The 27,043-nt window shown below is 42.5% G+C and overlaps 1 protein-coding gene across 1 annotated transcript in view; it reads right to left on the bottom strand.

The window, feature by feature from the left end:
- Positions 1-6,373: 6,373 nt before the first annotated feature.
- The window catches only part of smad3a (SMAD family member 3a), a 28,129-nt gene continuing 7,459 nt past the window's right edge, over positions 6,374-27,043 (bottom strand). Inside the window, exons 2-8 of the mRNA XM_047580498.1 lie at positions 14,389-14,582; positions 13,931-14,065; positions 12,549-12,674; positions 11,491-11,703; positions 11,198-11,335; positions 10,386-10,530; positions 6,374-8,770 (exon numbers count right to left, since the gene is read on the bottom strand). Coding sequence (XP_047436454.1) covers positions 8,647-8,770; positions 10,386-10,530; positions 11,198-11,335; positions 11,491-11,703; positions 12,549-12,674; positions 13,931-14,065; positions 14,389-14,582 — 1,075 coding nt within the window. The 3' untranslated portion in view covers positions 6,374-8,646. The remainder of the gene's footprint in view (positions 8,771-10,385; positions 10,531-11,197; positions 11,336-11,490; positions 11,704-12,548; positions 12,675-13,930; positions 14,066-14,388; positions 14,583-27,043) is intronic.

The following is a 27,043-nucleotide window of genomic DNA, read 5'->3' on the forward strand; positions in this document are numbered from 1 at the left end:
TAGATGAGTAAGCTGTGAAACACTGTAATATTGAGTTTTTTTTGTTTTGTTTTGTTTTAAATGGTCAGTTTGCCCAATACAGTAAATGGACCCTGTTTATTTTTCAGTTCAAACTGATATAATGGTGTAATTTATTCTTTGTTTCAGAGCATTTATTAATCATGCCGGGCTGCTTTTGCATGTATGGTGTACCTGCTGAAGTGAAATAAATAAATAAATAAATAAAAATAGCAGAATAAATAGTAGGAAAACTTTGAGCAGATTAAAGGCGAATTAGAAATAAAGGCCTCCCTCCAATAAAGTCCTGTCTCCAATAATGGTGGTGTTCTGTGTGGCTGAGTAAATAAGGCCCCGACCACTATTAGAAGAAATATGGTAATTAGTAACAGGAAGAAGAATGAAATGTATTTTCTTGTGTCCATGTCAATACAGGAACAATAATATTCAATAAAAGATAAACTAAAGTTCATGTACAAAAACAAACCAGCTCAAAGGTTGATTTTGAAATGTGGGAACATATATAAATATATATATATCCATGTATCTTATAAACAGACAAGCAAAATAATTACTGATAAACATATTCCATTTTGATTAACGTCTGATTGGATATGTGCATGTTTGTGGCATATAAAGTGTTTTGAAATGTGTTTTCCAGTGCAGGTAGCTGGATTAAATACTCACTGTGTGTGCCACTACGCTATGGAGCGGAGTGAAACCAACACCTGCTGTCGTCTGTCTAACCGTGGCTCCAATTCAGCAGCACTGATTTATAACAACATTTGCGGCGCTGAAGAAAGATTGCTGAATCTTCCATCTCCGTGAGGTGGGCTGGTTCAGCAGCTTGTGATCAGTGCTGAGTCACACACCAAAACCCATCACCGAGCCTCTCGTATTAATTTCACTCGGCGGAGGCTAACCTGAGCTGACGGATCACGGTGACACATTTCTATCTCTTTCCTTCATCAGCGCTCAGAGTTATTCACACTGGCAGCTACCCTGATCTCTGAAAATGAATCAATAACATCATGTTTATCTACTCCCAAATGACTCCTCACCAGCGAGGCTGATAACAGCAGCTCTACTTACTGTCAAACTGACTTTCTCAGCGACACAAAAAGATGACAACCGAGTGACAGGGGCTCGCCCAATAAACACGAAACAAGCAATTAACCCAGCTATCACCCTATAATCATGAATCGACTGTGGAGTTAGCTGGTTCCCGCTTTGCTCGCGATTGTCCCCGTCTTGGCAGCAGAGCCTTTTGGAGGGAAAACACGGAACATCTGGTGGAAGCAGACAGGGGCTGGCGCTACACGATGGGAGAACAAGTGCCTGAAAGCTTCATTATGTCCCAGCTGTTGGGCTTGCTGTTGCCCTCAGCAAAAACAACCACGACAGGATGATGTTCCTGGCAAGTATGCTGCAGATTATCTGAAGCAAGACCCTTTTATTGTTGTGCTTTGTAGTGAAATTTGATTTTTTTTTTTTTTTTGATGGATGCTCCAATAGGCTTGAGCTAGGTTAGGGGCTGGTGTTGGGGTCCTGTGACACCCACTGTGACATTATTGGGCTCTACATTCAGCCCTGTTTCACTACAATACAGATCTTCAACAGGGGGTCCACGGAGGTACTGCAAGGGGGGTCGCAAAATCTTTGGTTGATTAGACATTTTTAAATATTAAATTTCTTTAATTACACATTAACACAAATCCAACATATTTTAGTAAATGGATAAGGGATAGCTCAAAATTAAATGAAAAATGATAATAATAATAATAATAATTGTTTTGGGGTCCTTGGCCTGAGAAACATTGAAGACCCCTGTCTTACACTATGTTTATAGCCTAGTTGTGTTTAATGCCTTAAAATAAAATACAGTTTTGTGAACGTAGGTGGTGGCAGTAAACTGCTAAACAACTACACAAGATAAGATGAGACAATATCAGTTTGTCTGGGTAGGGACAGTGCACGTTGATGAACAACAATATGGGAGAATACTGTTGTAAATATTGCGGATACTGCAGACTGTGAATGCTTATTTGCATCCCTAATCAATAAATGAAATAAAAATGACAGATGTGCACTACACAGTCAGGATAAAACACAATACAATAAATTAACAGATCACAGTTCATGATCAAGATATAACAGCATTATAACAACACAATAGATAAATAGTTATTCAAGTAGTCCTTTAATGTTGCATTATTATTATTAACGTGATTTGCAGGTCCTGGTTTAAGCTATGAAAGGTTTTATTTATTAAATTAGTCTTCTTGATGCGTAGGAACCTGCTTTTGAACAATTATCTGTAAGCGTCCCTTAAATATCTCCTCAGGGCTACACCCAGGAAGTGGGCAAACCTTTCCTCCATGTCTCCACCAGCCTCGATGTGATACCATCCCTGCTAAAGACGGAACCAAATGATTGATTCAGACGTATTTGGAACTTGACTAACTACTGCATGAGTATTAGAGAGTGAACAAAGTGACACGGTGTGGAGTCAGGCCAGGTGTTGTAAGTTCACAGGTTGCGATGTGAACCCACATACCTACCTTGTTTTCCATTTCTAACTTTTCCTCCTTCCCTTTTATTTCCAGCCCAGGTTGCAGTGCACTGGCAGCTGCGGAAACTCACTCTCTCAGGTTGGACAGCTTGTTCAAGTCGAATGCTATTAGTTCTGGGTCAGCGCCTGGGCTTTCTCTACACCCCAACAACACCTTTTCACCAGGCAGGGATTCCAGCCACCATTAATCAGAGTGGTGACAGCCCATGGATGTCAGTAAATATGTTTCCCTCACTGCCTCTTTTCCCACCACTTTTCTTTCCCTTTCTCTGCTGCTCCTATTATTGTTCTTTTTCGGTGAGCCCAGCCGGGGGGAGGGTTTACTCTTCACCTGTTCTCGTATTAACATCAAACTTCAGCAATGGAAGGAAGATGGGTAGGCCAACAGAATTCGATATTTTTAGGCATTTGCTACGAGAGACGAACTGAGGACGCACTGGTAGGAAAGTAAACTGCACCAAGGAGCAGAAAAGTGCTTCCAGGTGCAAAATAAAAACCCCCTGTGCGTGTTCCCCCGCTACTACACCAAACATTCTCTTACAACCAGCGTGCATTTGAACCTTTTTTTTTTCCTGTGCATGTTTTTGCAGCGAACATAAGTGTTGGCCAGGTGCGTATGAATGTTGTCGGAACGAAACGTCTCCTCAGCTGAGAGCGTGTGACAGTTTCCTCTCCTGCGCGGGTGGTGCAGCTGACGGAGGGGGGGGAGATAAGCGTTGGCTTGCGCCGCGGCTGCTGTATGTGTGTGTGTGTTCGGGAGGAGGGTGACATGCAGGCAGAGGGCCAACGGCAGCCAGTTGGAGACGTGGGTGCCCATCGCGGCTGGCATGCGGGGCCGGGGACCTGCTGCTGTCCAGAGACAGCTGTAACGTAGCCACCCATGGCCGCGCTATCAGGTTGGTGGTCTCTGAATGCTGATGCTGCTGCAGTCTGCAGCTTTTCTCTCCTTGGCAGGCCGAGCCGCAGCCACTGACATGAGGCATTTCTCATGAAAATAAGTCAGGCCGGAGCCAAGGAAGTAAACAGAGAGTAGAAAAAAAAAAGAAAAGAAAAAAGCACCAAGAGAGTGGGGGAGATGAAAGACACAAAGGGACAGAGAATGCCACGGAACAAATGGTGACCTTTTGCGAAGATGGATTTGTTTACCAACAAATGTTCTCGCTGTCAACACCTGCTCCGGGGTGACCTTCACACGGAGACAGAGCTGATGGCTCTCATCTGTTCATCTTTGCACTCAGTCATCAACATTAACCCGCATCAATTCAACTAGACAACATGAGCCATGTTTCTGCTGGAGCCCTTTCATTCCACCGCATATACCGTCGTGGTCACTTAAACACTGATGTAGCTGTAAGCATGAGGGTCCAAACACATCCCAACGTCCTCCAGTAATTTATTGATCAGAGAGGTAAGTGGAGGAGACGCTGTTGATCTTCTCTTTAACAACATCTGCATCCTGAAATCGGTTCAATATCAGTCATTGGGTTTGCAGCCCAGCGTTATTATTCATGTGGAGTGTGGTGTGTGTTCTCTCTTGGCAGTGTCTTCATTTCCCTGATATAACGCATATGTCACCGGCGCTTGGAAGGTGCATTTCAAGTGTCTTTGCTTGGAAAAACCAGCTGGAGATTAAATAGATTCTAAGTGAAAATAATTCAAAACTTGCAGGAACACCTGTTCTGTCTAAATTGTGTCTGGTGTCTTTCTGCGTCTCAGTCTGGATGTTTCGTTAAATATCTTCAGCAGATTGAGTTGATGAAGAATTGTGGCTCTGTTAAAGCTCACAAAGTCTTCTCTAGTCCCACTGTTGAGAGTCTTAACAGACTTTGGTACGTGTAATGTGTGGCATGTTGCACCTCTTCCTCACTTTCTGTCATAGTTCAATTAAAAACAACAAAAATACCCAGTGAGATACTTTGTCATGAAGCATGAAGCTGCTCCTCTCGTTTGATCTTCTTCAATTCTTTGAGTTGCCTGTCCTTGTAAAATGAATATATTTTTCTTTTTTAAAAAAGATTTTATGACTTTTCTCTCTAATTTGTTTGTTAGTTACTGGAAGAGGGTTTGCAGATGACTCTAAAAGAAACCATATGGTGTATTGTCCTCATTTTTGTGATCAGTTTATATAAATAGCAATTTTTCTGAAGCTTCACGTGTACATGCTGATCCATCTTTCCTTTCACACGAACCCATGTCATCATGTGTGGCGTACTCATAAATAAATAAAGCCTTTCCACCACACAGACCCCGTTTCTGACCTTCGCTTGTCATTGATCCCTGCTACCAACAGATGGCAGCGTTGAGCTACGAGCGTTCACTGTTGATTTGCATTATAAACACAATGGCAGCGGTGACTACCACACTCCACAAACAATTCAGAGGCTTTAATAAAACCTATTTCAGCTCGACCAAGGATCAGTTAAATGAACCATGGTTGGAAGATTTAGGTTTTAAAACAGAGACACTTCATGCGTGCGCCTTTTGTACTTTTGTGACTGAAACTAATGTTCACATATCAATCCTGTAAGTACGGTTGAATAAAGGATATTAATAATCTTATGCAACAGTCTAGCTTGAAGCAATAACTACAAACTACTTCACATGAACTATCTTTAGGTATACTTCAGAGGACATGTGAGTTTCAGATGGAAACCACCTGCAGATCCCGTTCAAACGCCAACGCACCACCAGTGTTTTACAACTGAAGAAGATGGTGGTGAAATGTCTTCAAGAAACCATAAGAGTCCCTTGTCTCAGGTAGTTTTTTTGTTTAGTACATTAAACCGTAACATTTCCAGTGCAGGCCTTGGTAACTGTTTAAAAAATAAAATAATTTTATCTTCCTCGTGACTGGGTTTCCATTCAGAACAGCTCAAACTACCTCATAGAGAAAAGAATATATATATATTATAAAGCAGTTAATAAATTAAATGCAGCTAGAGGGTCTAATCTGGCCGAATGAATTTGCAAAGTGCAAAAATTACATCACAGATATTCCTAATTTATCTACTGTTTTACTTATTTTAGTGGCCCCGGACTAACCAGCAAACAGCAATGTGACCAAACTGAAAAAAAATGAAATCAAATCTTATTTATAGATTATTATGCTGTTGTGTTACTGGTGAGATCAAATGATAACCAGTACTGGCCTGGTGCTTCTGGGAACAATAAGCTTCCTGCCTATTGTTTATTTCATTTTTTATTATAGGCTGCACAAATAAAGTCTCAATCAATGATTCATATTTGCCCCGTGTTTGACTTTCCCGGAGTCCAGAATTAATTACCAAATGCTCCTCCAGAAAGACACTCGGGCAGAACTCGTAGAGGAGACAGCGGTGGAAGGAGATGTGACGACGACATTGTCGCACAATGGAGACACTCAAACAGTACGAGCGTCCTAACTCCAGAGGTGACTTCCTGCCACGCTCACACTTGGAACAATTGATCTTTTCGGTGCAGTGAAGTGGTTCCTGCAGCGTCTTCTTTACCTTCAGGGCGTCACAACAAAAGCCTTCCTTCACATTCAAAGCCACGGCGTGCCCCTGTCACAGCAGATATGCTTATGGTTTGAATTACCTCGTAACGTAAAGAAAGACGAGCGTGTCTGCTGTGGGCCTGTAATTACGTTTGTCTGCTTTTGAGGACAGCGCCAAATTATCCACCACAGACGAGGAAATCCCCAAACTAAAGAAGGAAACAGACAGACAGTACAACCTGAGACGTTTCCAGAGATTGAATGAGCTAATTCAAACAGACGGAATTCAAACATAGTCTGGTTTTGTCTACCCAGTTTCAGCACCAGTATCACAACAAGATATATATATTTTATTCATAGATAAGCAATAATACACGAAAAATACAAAGCAGTAACATCAGCTTTTTATAGGCAGAGAAAAATACAGGGTATAATTTTATACAAGACATCTATAAAGACCAATTCAGAGCACAGAAGCTTAAATCACAACTAATAATAACGATTACTGTGAACAATTTAAACAGGGGGAAAGAAACACAAGCACTATAACTGAATGCAGAGTGTATAAAAATTACAAATTCAATTTTAAAATAATCCCTACTGGGTAATTACATTGACTATGTGGTTAAAGAGTCCACCAGAAACAGGACTGCTGCGTTCAGGGACACTAAGCTCTACAAAGAGCTGGCTAGTCTCAGATCGGTAGATGCTACTGTTTCTGAAACAATCCCACACTATAGGTTGCAGGTTTAAAAGTCGACATCATTTAAGAGAGAGATCACAATCTACCAGCGGTAACGGTACAATCTCATTGCTTTCCTGTTTCTTCTTTAATCCCTAAAATGTTAAATATTAGCACCACTGGGCTGGCATTAACATAAAGAGCGGGGTTAAAGTAAATAAGTCCTTGTAAAAACATTCAAAACATTGTTGATGCTCACCCACTGAGTCTTTGTCTAGTGTTATAGAACCAGAAGGAAATCCACCTCCACCCCAGCAGGTGGTTTAAAGGAAACAAGATCAAAGCTGTGGCTACACTTTATTAATTATATTAATATTATTCATTCGACTTTTTTGTTCACTTTTTTTTTTATCTTTGCTTTTGTTCAAAACCCATCAACGTTATAAAGGTTAATGGTCGCGTGTATGTACGAAATGTACATAGACCTAAAGACAGGGGAGATTTTGAGAAGTCGCTGTTATTTACAAGCTTCTAACTTATCGAAGAATTTCCCTTTGAGAACTAAACCTGCCTCATCTTCACAGACAGGTCAATATCCTCGGACCTGCCAGCGGTATGTTCTGTCATGTCGTGCAAAAACACTTTGGAGCGGACAAACTTAACCCCTCATTGCCCTACAAAAAATAATTTGTAGTAAAATACAGTTTAAAGTCTCAAGAGTCACGCATTTGTCCGCCTCGCTTGTTTCTGTACACAATTCAGCTGTTTGTTTTCTTTTTAATTTACAGACCTGAGTGTGCAAAAAGTCAGTATGGCTAAATATAAGACCAATGTGAACTGCTGAGAACATAAACAAGAGCAGAGGCATCTTCCTGCTCCCTTTACCCTTCAGAGCTGTCTGCAGAGGACTCACATCACAACGTTTACACAATACCACAGTATGTCAAGTGCTGAGTAAATGTTTGCTCCTTACTACGTACTACACAAAACGACGCTGCAAAAGTATTTTTGCAAAATGGCAAAAGCTTCCTGAAATTAATGCAGGATGAAGTTCACATAACAATCAGAGGGTTTACTATAACGCTAAGTTTTTTCCTTTAAGTAGATTTCATCAATCGTCGTCCTGATGGCGTTTGATGAAATGCACCGTTTTAGCAGAATTTGGCTCAAATCGATGTATGGTTTCAGCTATGAGGAGGAGGGAATTTAATCTCCAGTTTCACGGATTTCCTTGTTTTGTCTTTTGTTTCTATTTGAAGCTCGAACGTGTTATTTTCCTTGCAAGTGTAAACGGTCTGTATGAAGCGAATGGCATGTATCGGTGCAGTATACTCCTTCACACAGTGTTTACAGCTGGATGGTTGAACTGAGACCATTTTCCTCCGTGTGACTCGTTTCGTCTCGCTGGGTCACATTCGCAAAAAAAAAGTCTTCATAACCTATCAAATGCCCAAATACAGAAACAAGGAGAATTGTATTCAACACGATCTTTACACATTTGAGAGTAATGCTTAGAAAATTAAATTCTTTTTTTTTTTTTTTAAATCTGTTCACTTTAACTGTCTGTACAAAAGAAATGTAAAAATCAAGAAAAATGAAATTTAAACAAAAGAGGACAGAAAATAAAGAATCTCTTAACTAAAAAAAAAAAAAACAACATAACATGGAGATATCCTACTAACATGATACTGCATTAATGCACGTGTCCCCTTTTGCCACAAACAACATGTGTATAAAAAGTGCTACTGTCAGCTGGTGGGGGAGAAAGGATAACGAAACAGAGATGAATGAAGGAGGGGGGTGTGGCTCGTCATCTTTCGGTACTCGTGTAGCCGTTCTTGTCTGCGTGCAGTCTGTGTGTTTTTAGTCACTGACAGGAGTCGTGGTGCACAGGAAATGGGGCGGGCGGAGGGGGCTTCATTAAGAGACGCTGGAGCAGCGGATGCTCGGGGAGCCCATTTGCGTGAGCACCTTGTCGAGCCACTGCAGGGGCCCGTTGAGGTGCAGCTCGATCCAGCAGGGGGTGCTGGTCACCGTCTGCCGCCTGACAGAGAGAGAGAGACACACACAGTGGAGCACAAACAGATGTCACATATACAGACACAGCTGGTTAGAGAGAGGGAGGAAACGAGTTCCAGCAACGACAAACTGCCCTGCTTTCAGTTTAGCAGAAAAGGCGGACAAAAACGTGAAACCAAAACGCTGTCACTGCTTCGCACTTTTAACACTTGTGATGACAGTTAACACAGGATGTGATACATCTAGAGGGTTAGATGAGCTGGAAAACAAAACCTCTCTGGTCTATCTACGCTCTCATTGTTCTGACCTACTATTTTTTTCTACAACGACTGTTTTTGTATGTGTAGCGTAGCCAACATCTTTGTACTCGCCGGAGTACAGATAATAAATACGCGAATAAAAAAAGATTTCATTTATGAATTTAATTTCGTAGCTTTCATGGTGCAACTTGAGTGGGTTTAGTTTTTCTTTGTTCTTTAAATCTTGATTAATGTAAAATGCTGTTCTAGCTCTAGGACTAGTTTAATATAGAACACATAGGTAGAGGGTCCCTACTTAATCTCTCCATCGGTTTGGGGGCCCTTGGCCTGAAAAACCTTGAAGACCCCAGTCCTATAGCACAAAAACCCTTCCAGCTTTCACTCAACAGACAGAAAAGAGATCAAGTGTTTACAGTTTATACATTTGTATCATGTTTACTGTCTCACTAAATGCAAAACGCCGTCATTTTTGCCTCCTTTGTGTTGTTTCCTTTCACTATGTGGAGTGAATACATTAGCAGGTTTTAAGGAATAAACCATCTTTACTTATTTGTGAAAAGTGGTCTCGTGTCTTGTGATTGCTCTGAAGTAAACAAAAGAAGCCACAATGCCATAATCTTTCAGCCAAAGCCAAACTGAACAGAAACCAGATGCACAGACTCCCTCTGGTCTCTAGGTCTGCCCATGAGGTGCAGCATTTCTGCAACCATTACATTTGTCTTTCTCTGTCGTGAGCTTCTTTTGGATTAAAGCAACAGAAGAGAAGAAAAAAAAAAAACGACTGCAACAGGCAGAGAAAGTGAGGTGACGGTGGAGGGAAAGTGGGAGGGAAGTGCGGAGGAGGGCCTGGCTGGTCCAGTAACCTGAATCCTGATTTTAAGTGTCTCCACATGTCAGCATTCGGTCTGGACAGGACTGGCGAGCACAGACTTTTCTTCCCTTGCTGGAAACCTTATGTGCAGAGCCTGCTTCCAAGCCAATCATCTGCTCCACTTTAGTTCCATCTCCTCCTGTCTTACTATCAGTGAGTCAGACTGTGTGGAAAAACAGGGAGGGGATGGAAGAGGGAAAGTCTGACATCTCTTTTTGACACAGCACATGTGTGTTTGTTTAAAAATAGTCTGCCGTGCCAACTGGGGCCTGTTTCTATTGATGAGGCCTCGGCGACGTCACATCGGATTCACCAGAGCGTGGGCGGTTGCCTCCGAGCGGGGGCGGCCGGATTGTGGCATGTGATTCACAGTCTGTTTGTTTCTCTGGTCTGTGTTTACATACTGACTTCCAAAGCAGTTAGTCTTTGCATGGCAGCGCTTAAAATATCACAGAAACAAGAAAGAAGCGAGAGGTTTTTCGCGGAGCTCTGCTTAAGCCGAAACGTACCTGTACTCGGCTCCCCAGCCTTTGACGAAGCTCATGCGGATGGTGCACATCCTGGTGAGCTGGTAGACGGCCTCAAAGCCCTGGTTGACCGACTGGGCCAGCAGGGCGGCAAACTCCTGGTTGTTGAAGATCTTCAGATTACATCCTGGGGGAAAGAAAAGACCCAGACGGATCCGTCAGAACCAGAAGACCACCAAAAGACCGGTCACGATAATTATCCTGACTTTATTATTTTTAGAGCCGCACATTAGCACGAGGGCAGCTTTTTTGTTTTGACAACTTTTACAATGTCTGCAGTGGTAAAAAGGCATTATGGGTAATGATGGCCACTTTAAAAAAAAAAGGTGGAAATAGTTGTTTAACCATTAAAGACTTAAATATCTTAAAAAAAATTGCGGTATTTCACAGATGGTCAAAATACAAAGTGTGGCTGAACACTGGGAAGTTGTGCTTTCTGGAAAAAAAAACCTGCCATTACAGTAACGATGACGCACCGCTGCTGTTGGCTGCAGGTTGGAATAGAGAGTTGTTTGTAGGAATTTGCCGGTAAAAAGTTAGTTATGCCCTTGAGATGTCACGAGAGGTCTTCCACACAAAAGCACAACTTCCCAGCGTTCGGCCACACTCCGAATATTCTCACTTGTCAATATTGTGAATTCAAATACTGCGCACTGTAACGGATCACCGGCGATCCGTTCGGTTTCAAAGGGTCAAAAGGAATCTAGTCTAGACAATCGACGCTCCTTAAAAATCTTTCTTCCTTGCCACAGTTTATTCAGACTGAGAGATATCAGTGAGAGCAGGCCACAAACCTGGAGGGATCTTGCAGACCGTGGCAGGGTGCCAACCGTAACGCTGATTACAGTTGGGGCTCTGGACAAAGATTGCGCTGTCGCTGAGACACTCGGCAAACACTTCTCCTCCGATGTAATACAGCCGCACGCCGCGGCCTTGAACAAAACAGAGCCATAAAACACTCAGATACAAGCAGGCTGCAATGAAGCATACGCTATAGCAGCAATGTCTTATTTAGTATTGCTATCTTCAAATATAATAAATCAGCCACCAGGCTTGCAAAGGATTAAAGAGACGAAGGAGAAACTACCGATGTGCCTGCGTGTTAACTCCACAGCTGCGTTGCGGTTGACGTTGGACAGCAGGCCCAGGCAGAACCGCTCCGAGTTGGAGGGGTCCGTGAAGCCGTCCACCGTCAGCGAGGGCTGCGAGGCGTGGAACGTCTCTCCCACCCGCTGGTTCAGCTCATAATATGAAATAGAGCACCAGAAGGCCGGCTCGCAGTACGTCACCGGCTGCAGGTCTGAGACAGAGGAAAGATAAAGTTTGTTTCAATCAAACCAACGTGGTGAAGGACCTGGCGGACGGAGTGTAGCTCTGGAGCTAATACGGTGACTGAGACTGGAGTCAGGGTTTGGAAAATAAGTGGGTGCAAATTACCGAACTCATGACCAGACAATCCAAACATATGTGGGGGGAAAAAATAGAATTTTAGAGCAATGATGACAATGGCGAGGCGAAATTGATTAAACGTGGGCAAAAAAAAAGGGGCTGAGGTGGCCACTGAGGGAAAAGAAAAACACTGCCAGAATAGAATAACATTGGGGAGAGCTTGCGTCACAAAATGTTAAACCCATACGCCAGTTCCCAGAAGCTTTTACCGGAGAAAATGTGGAAACCCAACCCTCACTGGTGGGATGCTGGAGACAAAATGTGCAAATTACAGGTTTATCCTTGGTAGTTTTCAGTAACTTCAACTGGATTCTGGTAATTTGCTCCTTTCCCTTCAACACAACCACTCTCTTACAACGTTTCATCAGTTCAGAGGACGGCAGGACAGCACTGACAAAAGTGGTGTAAAGTGGTATAATTTTGGTCTTTCACCAACAGCGTACTTCTGTCCTGATAGGATAAATGCAGGATGTTGTTATTGATGTTATAGTGGACCAAGTCTTGGCTTCTTCAACAGATCATGTGGTGAGCGGGGAAGACAAAAGCTGCTCTCGTCCTCTTACAAAAACGGAGTCAAATCAAACAAAGAAATTCCACTGGGTAGGTTCACTATTGAAATGTTTGTTTGTAAGCAAAGGCAAACAAAAAAAAAAGGTACATAAACAAACACTTGTCACACGTACACACAGCTCTTACCTAAATTACTGTGGGCTGGTGAAACAGGGTTGGGTGACAAGTTCGGGGAGCTCGTGTCCATGCTGTGGGTCATCTGGTGATCGCTGGTCTCTCCATCCTCGCTGAGGTAGCCTGGTGGTGGCGTTTCTAAAACACAAAAACAGAAACAAACATAAGGCACAGATACACAAAATCACACGTGACACAAACATATATGCACCCAAAATAGACTGAGTGGAAAACTCAGTCTATTTTGAAGATTGCAGCTAACTAGCATTGTTTTTTTTTTTTGTTTTTTTTGCAGCAAACCAGCAGCGTTTCATCAGGTTTGTGGAAATACTTCACTGAAGATGAAGATGACACATAGTTTCACACAGAGCACCACACTGGACCTGTCAATCTACGCCCCCTGTACAAAGTAGGACCCGCCTCTTGTACAGCTTAGTATTGAATGCATAATGAAGATAATAATATATATTTAGAAATAGCACTAGGCCAAGTTTAATACAGAACACATATTGAAAAATACTGAAGACTTCTGCGCTAACGCTAACAGAGGAACGGTCCAAATCATCTCGACAACAGTCAATCAACAACTTCATCACAGAGAGGTCAGCTACACATCAACAACATGCTAGTGAACTTCACCTAACAACACACTCTGGCGTATTATTAAGTGGTAGTGATGGTGCTGAGGTGCAGCCTGTTTTTTTAAAGGCTGTACACGTCTGCAGTGCACATTATGTAGCACGTGAGCCGTCTGTTCTCAGTGGATGTAGTCAGGCCAAGATTTCATTGTTGTAAAGCATTACTTTCTGCTGTGTTTTTATTGGTGACGTTACCACCGACTAGTCAGTGTCCACTCGACTTTCATCACAGTCGACTTTAAAAGGTCAGTGATTATGAATGACTATGGCGAACATAGGAATCTCTTTCCCAAACATTTAGTCTCTAAAGACCTCTAAGCATCTGAATCTGTGTTTAGCCTTTGCTGGAAGAAGTTTCACGAAGCCATGATGGAAAACAAAGATAGACTCATTCAGAGCTCCAGTAACCACTTTCCATTTGTGACTCATTTCTTAACTACACAGCCAACAAAGCAACTGTCTAAAGTCATTCACAATCCATCAGGAACACTAAGAGCTCATCTCATCCTTACAGTATGCCGGTGTCGCAAGATCACGGATTCCACTCCACCATAAAACCATCTGCTGGACCACAGCATCCAACTTTCCCCCCCGAGCCAAAAACTCACAGCACAATGCCTGAATTGTGCATACTGTGTAGTGTTGACATATTTAAACTGGGATAATGTTATAAAAGAATGGTTACGCAAGTCTTACAAACTGTTCTGACAAACCGTAAGCCCTCAGCGTGAGTGAAGCTAGGAACCAAGCTGGTACCTGGTATGTAGTTGCTCTGGGGCTCGATGCCAGCAGGGAAGTTGGTGTTTTCAGGGATTGAATGGCTGTAGTCATCCAGAGGTGGGAACTCACTGGGGATTTCTGTGTGTCTGGGCACCAGCACTGGTGGGAGCACTGTGTAATGGACATAAAGCCAAACAAACACATAGAAAACACACGGTTAGGACGTAGCGATAATGGCTGTGCTTTCATGTCTGAAATAAGCAAAAGAAATACGCATTTTTCTAAGTATACATAATTATACAATAATGAAACAGACGGGGTAATGTGCAAGAAATGACGTGTGAATTAATGGATAAAAGCAAGACTAGAAAAATGACCTTACAGCAAACAGAAATAAAATAAATCTGCACCAATTACAAACCTTCCTCCGCTAAATTATTTTTAAACCTGCCTAATGTCTAAAGAAAACATGAACGCGCTCCAAGCTGCCGTACCTGGCGTCTCCACTCTCTGGTAGTGGTACGGGTTGACGCACACTTCATCCTTCTTCGTGTGGAAAGCGTACTCGCACAGCTCCACCGCTCGCAACTCATGGTGGGACTGCAGGTCGGGCCAGCGCCACAGGCGGCAGTAGATGACGTGGGGCAGACCTTTTCTGTGGGAAACCTGCAGACGGCCATCCAGAGACCTGCAGACAGGAAGGGAGGAGGTCTGTCAGTATTTCTGTTTGAGCATTTTTAGTCCACAACCACAAAGTAGGTATTTTTTATTTTTTTATAATTTCTTGGCCATGCATGTTTTCGTGCACTGTAGGATAACAGTATTATATTACACCGTTAATGCACTAAACTTTGCACTAAGCCAGTTAACACATACGTTCAGGAGGCTAGGACGAACAGTTATACAGATCTGGCTTCTCCTGGATCATCAGTTGGTCCATATTTTAATAACTCTGGATGATAATGTTGAAAATATTTGAGTATTTGAATGGACAGACAAGATAAAGATGTAAGAAAACAAAAAACCCTTGACCGCTTTATCTGCTCTAAGCTCGTGACTGAGGTTCCTTGTGCGGTCACATAAAAAAACTGCTCCTCGCTTTGTGGGTGTGCACATATAAACATGTCACATAAACCTAATTTAATTCATTTTTTTAAATTTGTGTGTTGTCTTTGAACCCTTGTTGGCCCACTGCTTGTTTGGCTAACCCTAAGATAAGTAAAGTAGAAACATAAATAAAAACGGCAGCAAAGCAGCATGAATAACATTACAGAGCAGCTTGAATTGTTCAAGTTTGTTTAGGGAAATAAATGTGCAAAGAATTTGCTAAATCAGCTGAGAAGTCAGTGAAAAGTGATTTTTCATTCAGTTTCTTTCTTAATTTTTCTTCATGGTTATTTCAACATCAGCACTTTATTCTCGGACTTAACTTCCCTATTTAGAAATAAAAAAGATAGGCATAACTTATCTAATCTTTTATAAAAAAATAAACTTATGAAAACTTATTTCCCCCTCTCTATTCATTAGTATTTTCAGGACGTCGACTTTTAAATGAGTGTTCGTACAGCCGTGGTGTTTCAGACCGTTGCTAAGCCCTGGCTCTTTATGACGAGGGCCCCAGCTGTGTGCACACTGGTCATGAGGTGATGTCTAATAATAAACGACCGGCAATGAGATTACAGTACGTATAACTGGAATTCGGTTGTGTTGTGTAACATCTGTGCTCCTCTGGCATACAATGCTCCCGCAGTCGGACGTTTCAGGCAGTCAGATAGTAATGAGAGGTAGTTTGATGTTGCAGATTGACATAATGGGGTTGTAGCCCGTAATCCTGGTGCACAATGACCCATGAAAGAGAAAGAGAGAGGGTAAAAAAAAAAATAACAAACTCATCATCTTATGCAAGATGCAACGGCCATGTATGTCCCCTTCTGTCTCGCCCACTCAGTCCCACACAAATACAGAGTAAGGGTCAAAGGATTAAGCTAAAGCCCTTCAGAAGGACAAATATCGTTCTCCAAACAAAAACAAGGCCACGTCCAGTGACTAAGAGCTCAGAAGCTCCCCATTTAGGTCAACCATTGTACATCCAGCAAGTGGTCTTTAAATTTTTCATGGCCAAAGCTTTCTTTCTCAGTCTGAGTGCTTTAAAAAGCAACCAAGGAGAGTGTAGACTGGCAGCGGGAGGGGTTGGGGTGTTGAATTGCTTGGGTGCTTGCAAGCTTACAAACGCATACATCTGAAGAGACAAGGCAACAGGGGAATAAATCTGGTGAAGCGCAGACTCTTTAAAACCCATTTCTATGTATGTCTAGCATATATCAAAATGAAGCAGGAGAGCTGCCCTGCAAACCTCAAATCACACGATGAAAAAGGAGATGTCCGCTTTGCATATATACCCCAAAGTCTTTCACTTAATTTGTGGATTCCATCACAGTGATTAGCTATTTGCTATAAGAATGAAACACACAGGTGCTTTTAACCATAAAAGTCAATTACGGTTAATTAATAGTGTCTGTTCAGGTTTTTAAGCTTTAAACCAAACATGAAAATGTTCCAAATTAGGCCTCTGTCTGAATAATTTCCTACTTTTAAATCAACAACAGTAGCAGGCTTTTGATTTTATAGTTGAGACTAACCATAAAACAACAACAGAGATTTATGGCTGCTCCCCCAAGTATAATCTGGATACTTTCACAGAGCTGACACACAACCGGCCTATTATGCAATAAAATATACAACCCTTCAACAAATACTATCTTTGTAGCGTTGGTAATGCTCATTTTATTTTGGGTTTAGCTAAAATTGTGTTAAATGTAATTTGGTTAAAGTTTAAGGACATGTACTTGTGACCACGATTCCGCTTTTCTAATACACTTTTTCCTGTGTTTGGAATAAACTGCCGTGATTTTATTTTCATGGTTTTCCTTTGACCCACATTGCATCATTTTGTACTATCATGACAGATTGCAACAGAAATTTTTGTACAAGTAATAAGTTGCCTCAGTAAGTCATTCAAGATGTTGTCAGGCCTCTATAAAAGTTAATTTCCATATAAAGTACAGGAACAGTTTGAAACCTTCTTTGACAAAATAAAAGAGATTGCAACACGGGCACGAGAGTAGGAAGCTGAAAAGTGAATCATGGTGAATTATACAACAGATGACACGAGGGAAACAGGTGGAAACCTCATTTGCAGCGAGGAACAGCAATCATACAGCAGTCAGCCATAACATTAGGACCACTGACGGGTGACGTGATTAACGCTGGCTCCTGTCAGTGGATGGGATCTGAACATTTTGTCCTCAAAAGTTGATGTGTTAGAGGAAGGAAAAACGGAAGTGGAAAGATTTGAGCGACTCCGACAAGGAGCAAATTCTAATGGCCAGATGACTTAGGGCACTCAGTTGTCCCATACTATGCAGAACCATGAATGACACGCCCTTGCTCCGCCCACCACCGGCTCGCACTTTAATTCACATCACGCTTGACATTACCCGGAACGAAGCAGGCTGAAGCGCAGTCACCCCGGGCACATACGTCATCACACTGATACACAACATACACATGGTGCGATGTCATCATAAAGTGGCTGTTGTTTGTACGCGGTTACAGCAGCGCGGTGGAAAGGGAACCAGACAACAATGCAAGTCATTGCAACAATGCTGCAAGGACTTTCTTGTTCTTTGTAAGCTATGTTCAAAGGAGTCAGCCAACGTGACCCCTTTGCCGCTGCCATTGCTGCTGTGATGGAGGGATGGTCGGTTTCTTTATATGTCATGGTTACATTTCGCACATCGTATACTTAACAGCACTTGTGAGCATGCGTGACAAAGCGGTCCGTGCCAGAGTCCACCTCTTCCAACAGTACCACGCCAGGAGAGCGTACTGTACTAAGGCACGGTACGGTTAAACTCATGTTTTCCATAGAATCCAGATGTTAGGGGGAAAACGTGCTTGGGTACGAAATGATTGCCCAATGTGAGTTAGTGAAAACATCCTGCACCTCTTGTAGGGTGTAGTTGGTCTGCAGTGGTCAGTAGCTATCAAAAACTGGTTCAAGAAGGGAAAAGAAAGTGTCATTGCGACAAGTGCTTACTGATGCACATGTGGAGCGAAGGCCGGCCCATGAGGTCCTACCCAACAGATGAGATCCAGTAGTTCGAACTGCTAATAAAGTAAAGTAAATGCTGGTACTGACAGAAAGATATGTCTGTGGCGTAACTTGGTGGCAGGTTTGACGCTTTAATGGTGGTTTGACCCACAGAGTTTCCTATTTAAAACCTCAGTTTCCCAACAGTCTCTTAGAATTGAAGAAGCTTCTCGGACGAGCGGCAAAACGTCTTCAAGAGGGTGTCCAGTTGCCTTTTTTTAAAATGCATTTTGGATTTTTTGATAGGAAGGTGTCAGAGGATATTTGCTCATCAAACAAGTACAATCCACGGAAGCCCCACCTCACACCTTAAAGGACTTAAAAAGGATCTGCTGCTAATGTCTTGGTGCCGCATGCAAAGGGCTCAGGATTGTTTTGGTGGTAAAAGGGTGGACCTCCACAATGCAGACTCTCTAAATGAAAAACAGTTATTTAATAAAAGCACAAACTATGCAATCAAAAGCATATGTATTTATTTATTTATTTTTACTATAACTGTGTTAAATGTTCAGAGAAGGGGCTAATCTGAAGTCACTGATATGTGTGTTTGGTTGGGCTGAAACAAACTGTAGTGGTATTAGATATCTGGTGTCCTACTTATTGTCCTTGTTTCCCGTTATTGTTTTGAAGAAAAAGTATGACTCACGTTGCCAAGTGTAAGCTGCACTGCACATGTGCAAAACGCCAAGAGAGGATCTACACTCAACCAGAAACATGCAGTCTGACTTCATACAGCAGCAACAATAACTAACATCCCCAATCCTCGGGCAGACAGTAATGTGATTTAAAGCTTAGGTACTACATCCCCTACTGGGCCATTATTAATTATTTCAAGGCAACGGAGCGCCAGTTTGAGCAGTGCAATGTCTCAGTGGGGTTTCCAGGTGTACAAAGGCAGCAATTCCCAAACCAGCCCCCAAATTTTTCTAGTAAGACAAAGAAAAAGCACCAGTTCATTCATGCCGTGCACAAAGCGAGTATCCAGTTTGCTCCTCTGGCACGAGCTCAGTCTGAGTGATGGCTGCGTCGACAGATACCGGTCATCAGGAGAAGTGTCTGCACGGACAGTTAAGTCACGCCGACTCGAACGCTGATTTTAAAAGTAAACCAGCGGCAGTAGACATAATACGGAGCGCATGAAACCTATGAGGCAGGTCCAGACACACGCTACAACCCTCCTTTCAATCCGAATGACTCACTGTTTATGACAGTACGCTGAATGAATCCTGACAGTGAAAACCACTCCCCTGCCACCATCGAGCCCCAGCCTGTTGCTTAGAGGGAGAGCCGGTAGCACTGTTTAAACAGGCGGCCTCAGATACAGCAAAAACACTTCAGCTAAGGGTGGAGGGGAGGCAGAGGGAGGGGGTTGACTATGACCCCAAATTCCCTGCCGGACTCCTCTGTGTGTGTGTGTGTGTGTGTGTGTGTGTTTGTGTGTGTGTGTGTGTGTGTGTGTGTGTTCCGGACTGAAGCTTTAAAGGACATGGGTGGGATCTGAAACCTTCCAAGAATTCAGACAAGCAGTTTTCAACCCTCAGCTGTTCTCTACAGCGCCCGTAACTGGTCAACAACAAGATGGACAAAACGAGAAGGGGGATAACTTCACGAATAGTGTCAAATCTGAGGGCGAAGGACTCTCGACATTAGTGTCACTAGATAAAAAATTAAATATTCCTCACGTTGGAGAAACAGAAGCTAATTTAGGGGATTTTTATACCATAAAAATTTGCAATGAGATGTTTTAAATTTAAAAATATATTAACTTTTTATGCTTTAAACCTAAATGATGAAAATGATGATTAAACCATTTTTTAAAAATTTGTTCTTTTATCAATAAATCATCAACAATTATGCAAACTAAGCTTAATGTGAGCTGTCCAGTGGCTTATTTTGTCCAACCCAATACCAAAACTGTTTAATTTCCAATCACATGAGTTACTGTAAATAAATGGCATTTTTAAAATACATTATTTCTCTTAGCGTAATGATTTGCCAGTGATTTGTTATCTGAATTATAGTGTCTGATTATTTCACCTCAGGTACAATAAGTTAATTTCCAGGAGGAAAAAAAATCTACACTCTTAAATTAAACATTACATCTGTTCATATTCAGTTCATCTATCGGACTGAAACAAGACACAAAGTGACTGAGGTTTTCTGACTGATGTCCAAAAATGAAAGGGACAAATTGGTATAGATTTTTTGCCGCAGGGGAAATCGTGTCAACATCATTATGTGCTTTGACCCATAGTTGAGGCTGAACCTGACATTTACACCCGACCAGCATGTCTGTCTGTGTGGGTGACAGGGACCGACCATCTGTGTCCAATCTGCACACAGCGAGACCGAGATACAAAAGACGACGCTTTCTCAAATTAAGATAAATCGAATTGAAACGGGAAGATGCCTGTAAGTGATTATGAGGATTGGTAGATACATAAATTTTAAGATATTTGTGTTTTTGGCTGACTCACTAAACAGACTCAGACGCAGCAGATTGAGCTTCACTAAGCTGGGGGAAGGAGGGGGCCAAAACAAACACTCTGAGGCATGCCCAGTTACGATCAGAGACACAAATATATACACTGTGGGTGTTCGGACTCCCAATACTGTGCAGCAGTGCTGAACACACACTCCCTCCTCGCGTGCTTAGACCTTTGACATGGACTTTTTACAACTCTGTGCCAAGCTTTGAGCTCAAATGAAAGTCTAAGCTCTCCAAAAAAGATGCGAGCAAACACAGCCTCCTTTTAGACTAAGCGCCTTTTAGACTTTATATTTCAGTTGATGTCCAGTGTTGGTTTTTCAGGCTTTAATTAAAAAATATTTCGAATATTTGAAGTCTGGAGCTGCATGTAAACATCAGGGCCTCCAGTCGCAATCTGTGCTTTGAAAGCTCAGAGGGAGGAGGACAAAGTGGCTGATGGATAAAGAAAGGAGGGTGCTGCTGGACAATAGGGCTGGCAGACTGTCTCAACAGCTCAGGGCAGCTCAGTGTGTCTGTGACTGAGCCCCCCCAGTACCCCTCCTTCCCTCTCCTCCGTCTGTCCCAGTGTCCCACTATCCTGACTGCCCTGCATTTGTCCCGGCACTGAGTGAGGGGTGAGGGTGGGAGTGTGGGGTTGGGCTGAAATGGCCTTTGTGCCTTTCATAAAGTCTGCGGCCAGTCTGTCGAGCCATGACCAACAGGGCTGCAGTCCAATGACATTCAGCAGAGGGCTGCTGCCCTCCTATAACAACACGTGAAGAGACAAATCACTCACTAATTCCAGACAAGGAGCTGAAATCAGCCCTCGGGGTTTAACACACGGAGTTATTGTGCAGCATGTTGATTTTCTCTGAAACAGTTTCACCTGCTTCAGACGCAATTTGTTGACGTGGCCGGTTATTGTACGACTTTTACTCTATTCAAAGAATCTCAAACTGCAGAATTACACAAAACCAACACATTACATGGCTATGAAAATAAAGATAGATATAGTCTGCTTCTTTGTAAGCTGACTTTGTTTCTATCGCTCCTTAGACCATCACATAAGAGGATGAGCATCATGGCTACTTTATTTATTGGAGGGCAATGCAATATCAGACAATAAGATAAGTTAGTAGCAACTTTGGATAAAAACAGCAAATCCTCCAAGTTCTGAATATACCTCCCTAAACTGCAATGATGAAACCTCATCAAGTGCCATTGGAGTACAGTGAACTCATTGTCATGTTCTAGAAACCAGTTTGAGATGATATGAGCTTTGTGACATGGTGCATTATCCTGCTGGAAGTAGCCATCAGAAGATGGTACACTGTGGTCATAAAGGGATGGACATGGTCAGCAACAATACTCAGGTAGGCTGTGGCATTTAAACCATGCTCAGTTTGTCCTAAGAGCCCAAAGTGTGACAAGAAAACATCCCCCACACCATCACACTACCACCACCAGCCTGAACCGGTGATACAAGGCAGGATGGATCCATGCTTTCATGTTGTTTACGCCCAATTCTAACTCTGCCATCTGAATGTAGCAGCTGAAATCAAGACTCGTCAGACAAGGCAACATTTTTCAAATCTTCTATTGTCCGATTTTGTTGAGCCTGTGTGAACTGTAGTCTCAGTTTCCTGTTCTTAGCTGACAGGAGTGGCACCCGGTGTGGTCTTCTGCTGTTGTAGCCCATCTTCTTCAAGGTAATGTGCGTTCAGAGATGATATTCTGCATTCCTTGGTTGAAAGCAGTGGTTATTTGAGTTACTGTCGCCTTTCTATCATCTCTAACCAGTCTGCACATTCTCCTCTGACCTCTCACATCGACAAGGCATTTTCATCCACATAACTACTGCTCACTGGATATTTTATCTTTTTTGGACCATTCTTTGTAAACCCTAGAGATGGTTGTGCATGAAAATCCCAGTAAATCAGCAGTTTCTGAAATACTCAGACCAGCGCCAACTGCCATACCACATTCAAAGACACTTAAATCCCCTTTCATAATTTCATCAGAATTTCAGCAAGTGTCATGATCACCTCTACATAACTAAATACATTGAGTTGCAGCCATGTGATTGGCTGATTTGCTACTTGTGTTAACAAGCAATTGAACAGGTGTACCTAATAAAGTGGCAAGTGAGCGTATGTTCAGCTTGGTCAGGGCTGACTAGGTTATAATCTGCCCCCGGTGGATTTTTTTTTTTAATATTCCATTGCATTCTGTTTCAGAATTAATCATTCATTAGATTTTATTATGGTTCATAGCTGAAAACAGTGGAATTAGCTCTACAGTAGAGATGAAATGATGAGCCAAGTGACACCTCAGCTAACAGATTTATTTGGTAACAGTTTATTATATTATTTATTATATTTGATCATGCACTATGTCACTTGACGCCTTTGTCTGGCCAAAATAGTTGCACTTGAACACACCACAAAGCCTACAGTTGTGGCACATAGGAAACAGGAAATAATGAGAAACTGGAAGAAATACTGTTAGCTGGGAGGCTAGGAAGTTAGAGAGAAAAAGCTACAGACCACCATAGAGACCTTGCATTTCCTGGATCATGCTGATCAAATCTTGGTGATCATGCTGTTGTGTAATGTTTTGGATACTGAAATGCGCAGATTTGATAAAGATGTAAAACCAGAAAGCGTTTATGCGGCCTTTCAGTTTTACTGTTGTGTTTACCTTAGTCAACATGATGAATCTGCTGAAAAGCTAATGAACAGGGGGTGACACACTGGAAAACCTAGAGCCACAAACTCTCACCGCAGTGTGACACTGGAAAACAATCGAGTTGATGTGCCACTGTCCTCAGACTTATGTGAATCGGTTTTCTATTGACATTTTGTGAAAATAAAACTTGTTTCAAAACATTTTTTTCTTTAAGATTTTCTAATTTGAATAAATTCTTTTGATCAACTTGATAAAAAAAACAAAAAGTGCACAAACACTGGCTTGGGAACCACGCATACACACCTCCCACTGTCTCTGGAAAAGCCATCACACTTTTCTTTTTCTAACAAAAGGTTGAGGTGGAGGGGGCGAGAACAGAGCGCGAGGGAGAAGAAAGTTTGACTGCAGCCCATAGGTGATATCATACTGTACTGGGACCAGCGAGGGGAGGGCCCTGATGTGAAATATGAAACCAGCAGACAGATGACTGACAAGGCTAGACGACAAATAACAGAGTCTGGGCTCAAAAAGCTGGGGAGACGACGGAGGACTGGGACCCATTAGTTTTACTGCTAATAGTCAATGAGCTGAGCAGCGTGTCTCTCTCTCTGAGCCAAAATGATGAATGACTGAGAATATTCCAGATGTAAGTCATCAATAACTTTTTTTTTTTTTCCTCGGCTTTCGCAGTTTTTCTTCCTTCAGCGGGGCAGTGGATAAGCAGGTAAACGAGCCCAGTGACATAAATGTTAGCTCATTCTTTTAAACAGATCCTCCATCTGGATATTACATCCGCCTGAATAATATTCGAGTGTGATTTCACAACAGGAACGGACACACCGAATCAACATCTAAGATCTACTGGCAGCGAAGGCCGAATGTGTCACCTCATGTAGTCTCTGCCTGGGCCACTTGTCTGCGAATACAACATTTAGACCGGAGCCAATGAACAGCTAGTACAAATGCTCGGTGCCTTAGAGAAAGGAAATAGCTCTTTGGAAAATTGGAAGAGCTTCTATTAACTGTGAGGCTTGAAAGAACCGCAAACCGTCGTACAGAGCCGGCCTTCTCCTGACTCATGCTGATCAGTTGATTCACGGTTTATTCATTCCTGATGATCGCGCTGCTGTGAAAATACTTGGGTGTTTGATATTTCAGTTCAGATAAAGATGTTAAACAAGAATCCGAGAGCCAATCACAGACGCCGCTCTCACGATCCCGTTCCATCGGCAAGTCAACCGACTGAATCATCTGAGGAGACCAAATAAATAAATCAGCTGCATGAGCTCAGATGTGGTAAGAGCTTGGTGCTCAGTTAACAAAAGCAAAAAATGAAAATGAGAACTTTCTCATAATAGCAAAAACCAAGAGAAAAATACGCTCATGCGGAGACATAAATGTTTCTCTCTGTAGCTACGTAAGACAAAGGAAGTTTATCATTTATTCTATTCAGCAGAAAGATTAAAAGTGATGCAGGGTGCATCAGAACCTGTTTATGACTGGAGGTTTTCTGAGACATATGAGATTTTTGTTTAAGAATATAAGCGAAAGCTCTCAAATGTCAAGCAAGAAGTAAAATACCCTTTAAAATGTAAAAATTTGTATTTGAATCCCGCCAAAGAACTGAGTAAACAGGCGTATGAATCTAACTATCAGAATCAGATGAGCTAATGACTCATTTAACTTCACACCATACAAAGATTTCTGAGTACCCACTTCACCCACTCTGCAGGTTTCTGAAGTGTGGGAGGGAACAGTGGCATGTGTGTCCTCATGCTGCATTGTTGTAACAGTAGCAGTGAAATCGTACACCAAAAGTCCTTTGAGCAAGCACCAAATCCCCAAATTGCACTACCCACTTCAACTCACTACTCCATGTGTATATGAATGGAGGGGTTGAATGCAGAGTGAGAATTCTTCTATGATGGATCAGTAACGGAATAATTCTTCTAGTCTTCTTCTTTAAATAACAACAAACTGCTCACAGGTCAGGTCCTTAAGGTCCAAAGAATCTCCTCAGATTGCCGTTCCCCCCTGTCTCTTGTGTCACTGTATCAGATGACATGTCCACGCAGCTCCTGGCTTAAGTTTCTTTTACTTAGAGCGCCGCCTCATCTTGGGAAAACATTTCAGTTTAAAAAAAAAAAACTAAAAATATGATTGCTCAACAGAGTTTTTTTTTTCAACCAGTGCTCAACAATGATTCATGTTTCTTTGACTCGTTTCTATGACTCATCTGATGAGAGTTTGAGTGAGTCCTGGACCATTACGGCATCTCCAGAGACGGCCTCTACATTTCTACAGCGTCGGCCAAGTTTTACAAACACCTCCACTGCTCACTTTCCGTATTTTGAGGCCTAATTTACAGTACTGCCACTGATCTACGCACAGACCCTACACCATTTATACTTCATACTGTGCTTGTTAGTAAGACTCGTGCTGTAAAAGACGCCTCCCAAGCGCTAGGTGGCGCTGTGTCTTTTTCGCCAGTTGGGTTAATCTTTATCTCTACTTCCTGTTTCATCTACAGCAATGGCAGCTGAACTGACTCATGTCATATGAATGTTTGTATCCCCAAGTCTTCTTTACTGATCCAAAACAATCAATTCAAAAATCACAGAGATTGAGAAGCCGTAAATACTAAAGCGGACGTGCAAAAAACTGTGTGGGCGGTGTGAAGCTCCGCCCACTTCGGGCTTCTTTTTTGAGGTTGAGGAGCCAATGGGTGACGTCACAATGGTTTACACAGTATATACAGTCAATGGCGTCAATTAATACGGAAGCACAGATTTCACTTTCATTCGTCGTCTGAAAACTGGTCTTCCTCTGCTCCTTCACAACAAATTATCCTCCCACATACATGAAGCTGCAGATCAGCAGCAAAAACAACAGCAGGAGCAGGAGCAGCAGCGGCAGCGGCGGCAGTGGCGGTGGTGGTGGTGGTGGCCAGTGAAGTACAAAGGCACATTTGTTGTCTGGTGAACGCGTCTGCTTGCGTGCGTGTGCTTCTGCCTTGTGCATGTGCACTCCCCCGCAAATAGTGAGACGGCCGGGGCCAAGTTGAGGCAGAGCTGTCTCTAACCCCTCCACCCGTGGTGCAAGCCGCAAACCAAACAGCAGCCCACGCCCTCCTCAAAGGCCCAGCAGGCAGAGGGAGCATTCCTCTGAGCTGACTAACCACACGCACGCACACACACACACACACACAAACACGCACAATGACATTAAAACATATATTTTCCATTTAGCTGTGCAGCTTGAAAGCTCCTATCACATCTTTTTCTTGGTGTATAACACACACACACACAATATAAATCTAAATTAAAGGTTTATCACATTAAATAGTTCCATACACAGATTTTTCAAGGATTTAAAGAAATGGTTATTCAGTTAAACATCAATAATACCAGCAGCAGAAAAGATCACTACCTGACATCACTCAGTAGCAGCCAGGTGAAGCCTCTTGACATTTATTTAAGGTCAAAACTATTTTATTACAAGTAAACACCATAACACACGCACGACAGTCACTTGGTGTACGCGGTCTGCCTTGCCTTGCCTCGCCTCGCAGCAGTATCTCCTTTCTGTCAGCAAAATCAAACAATGACGGGAATCCTGAACTCGACCGAGGAGGGCAACTTATTACCGTCATTAGAGCCGCCAACCGCACGCAGACAGACAACACACATAAACTCTCTGTGACCTGTCTTGCACCTCGTCCCTGTTGAACAAGGCCGTCTCGGATGACTCAGGTGTGATACTTGACATGAAAGCTGCCTCAGGGAATGAGGGAGAGTGTGTGTGTGTGTGTGTGTGTGTGTGTGTGTGTCTGTGTAGA

Source organism: Mugil cephalus, chromosome 3 (assembly GCF_022458985.1).
Source record: "Mugil cephalus isolate CIBA_MC_2020 chromosome 3, CIBA_Mcephalus_1.1, whole genome shotgun sequence".
Lineage (NCBI taxonomy): Eukaryota > Metazoa > Chordata > Actinopteri > Mugiliformes > Mugilidae > Mugil > Mugil cephalus.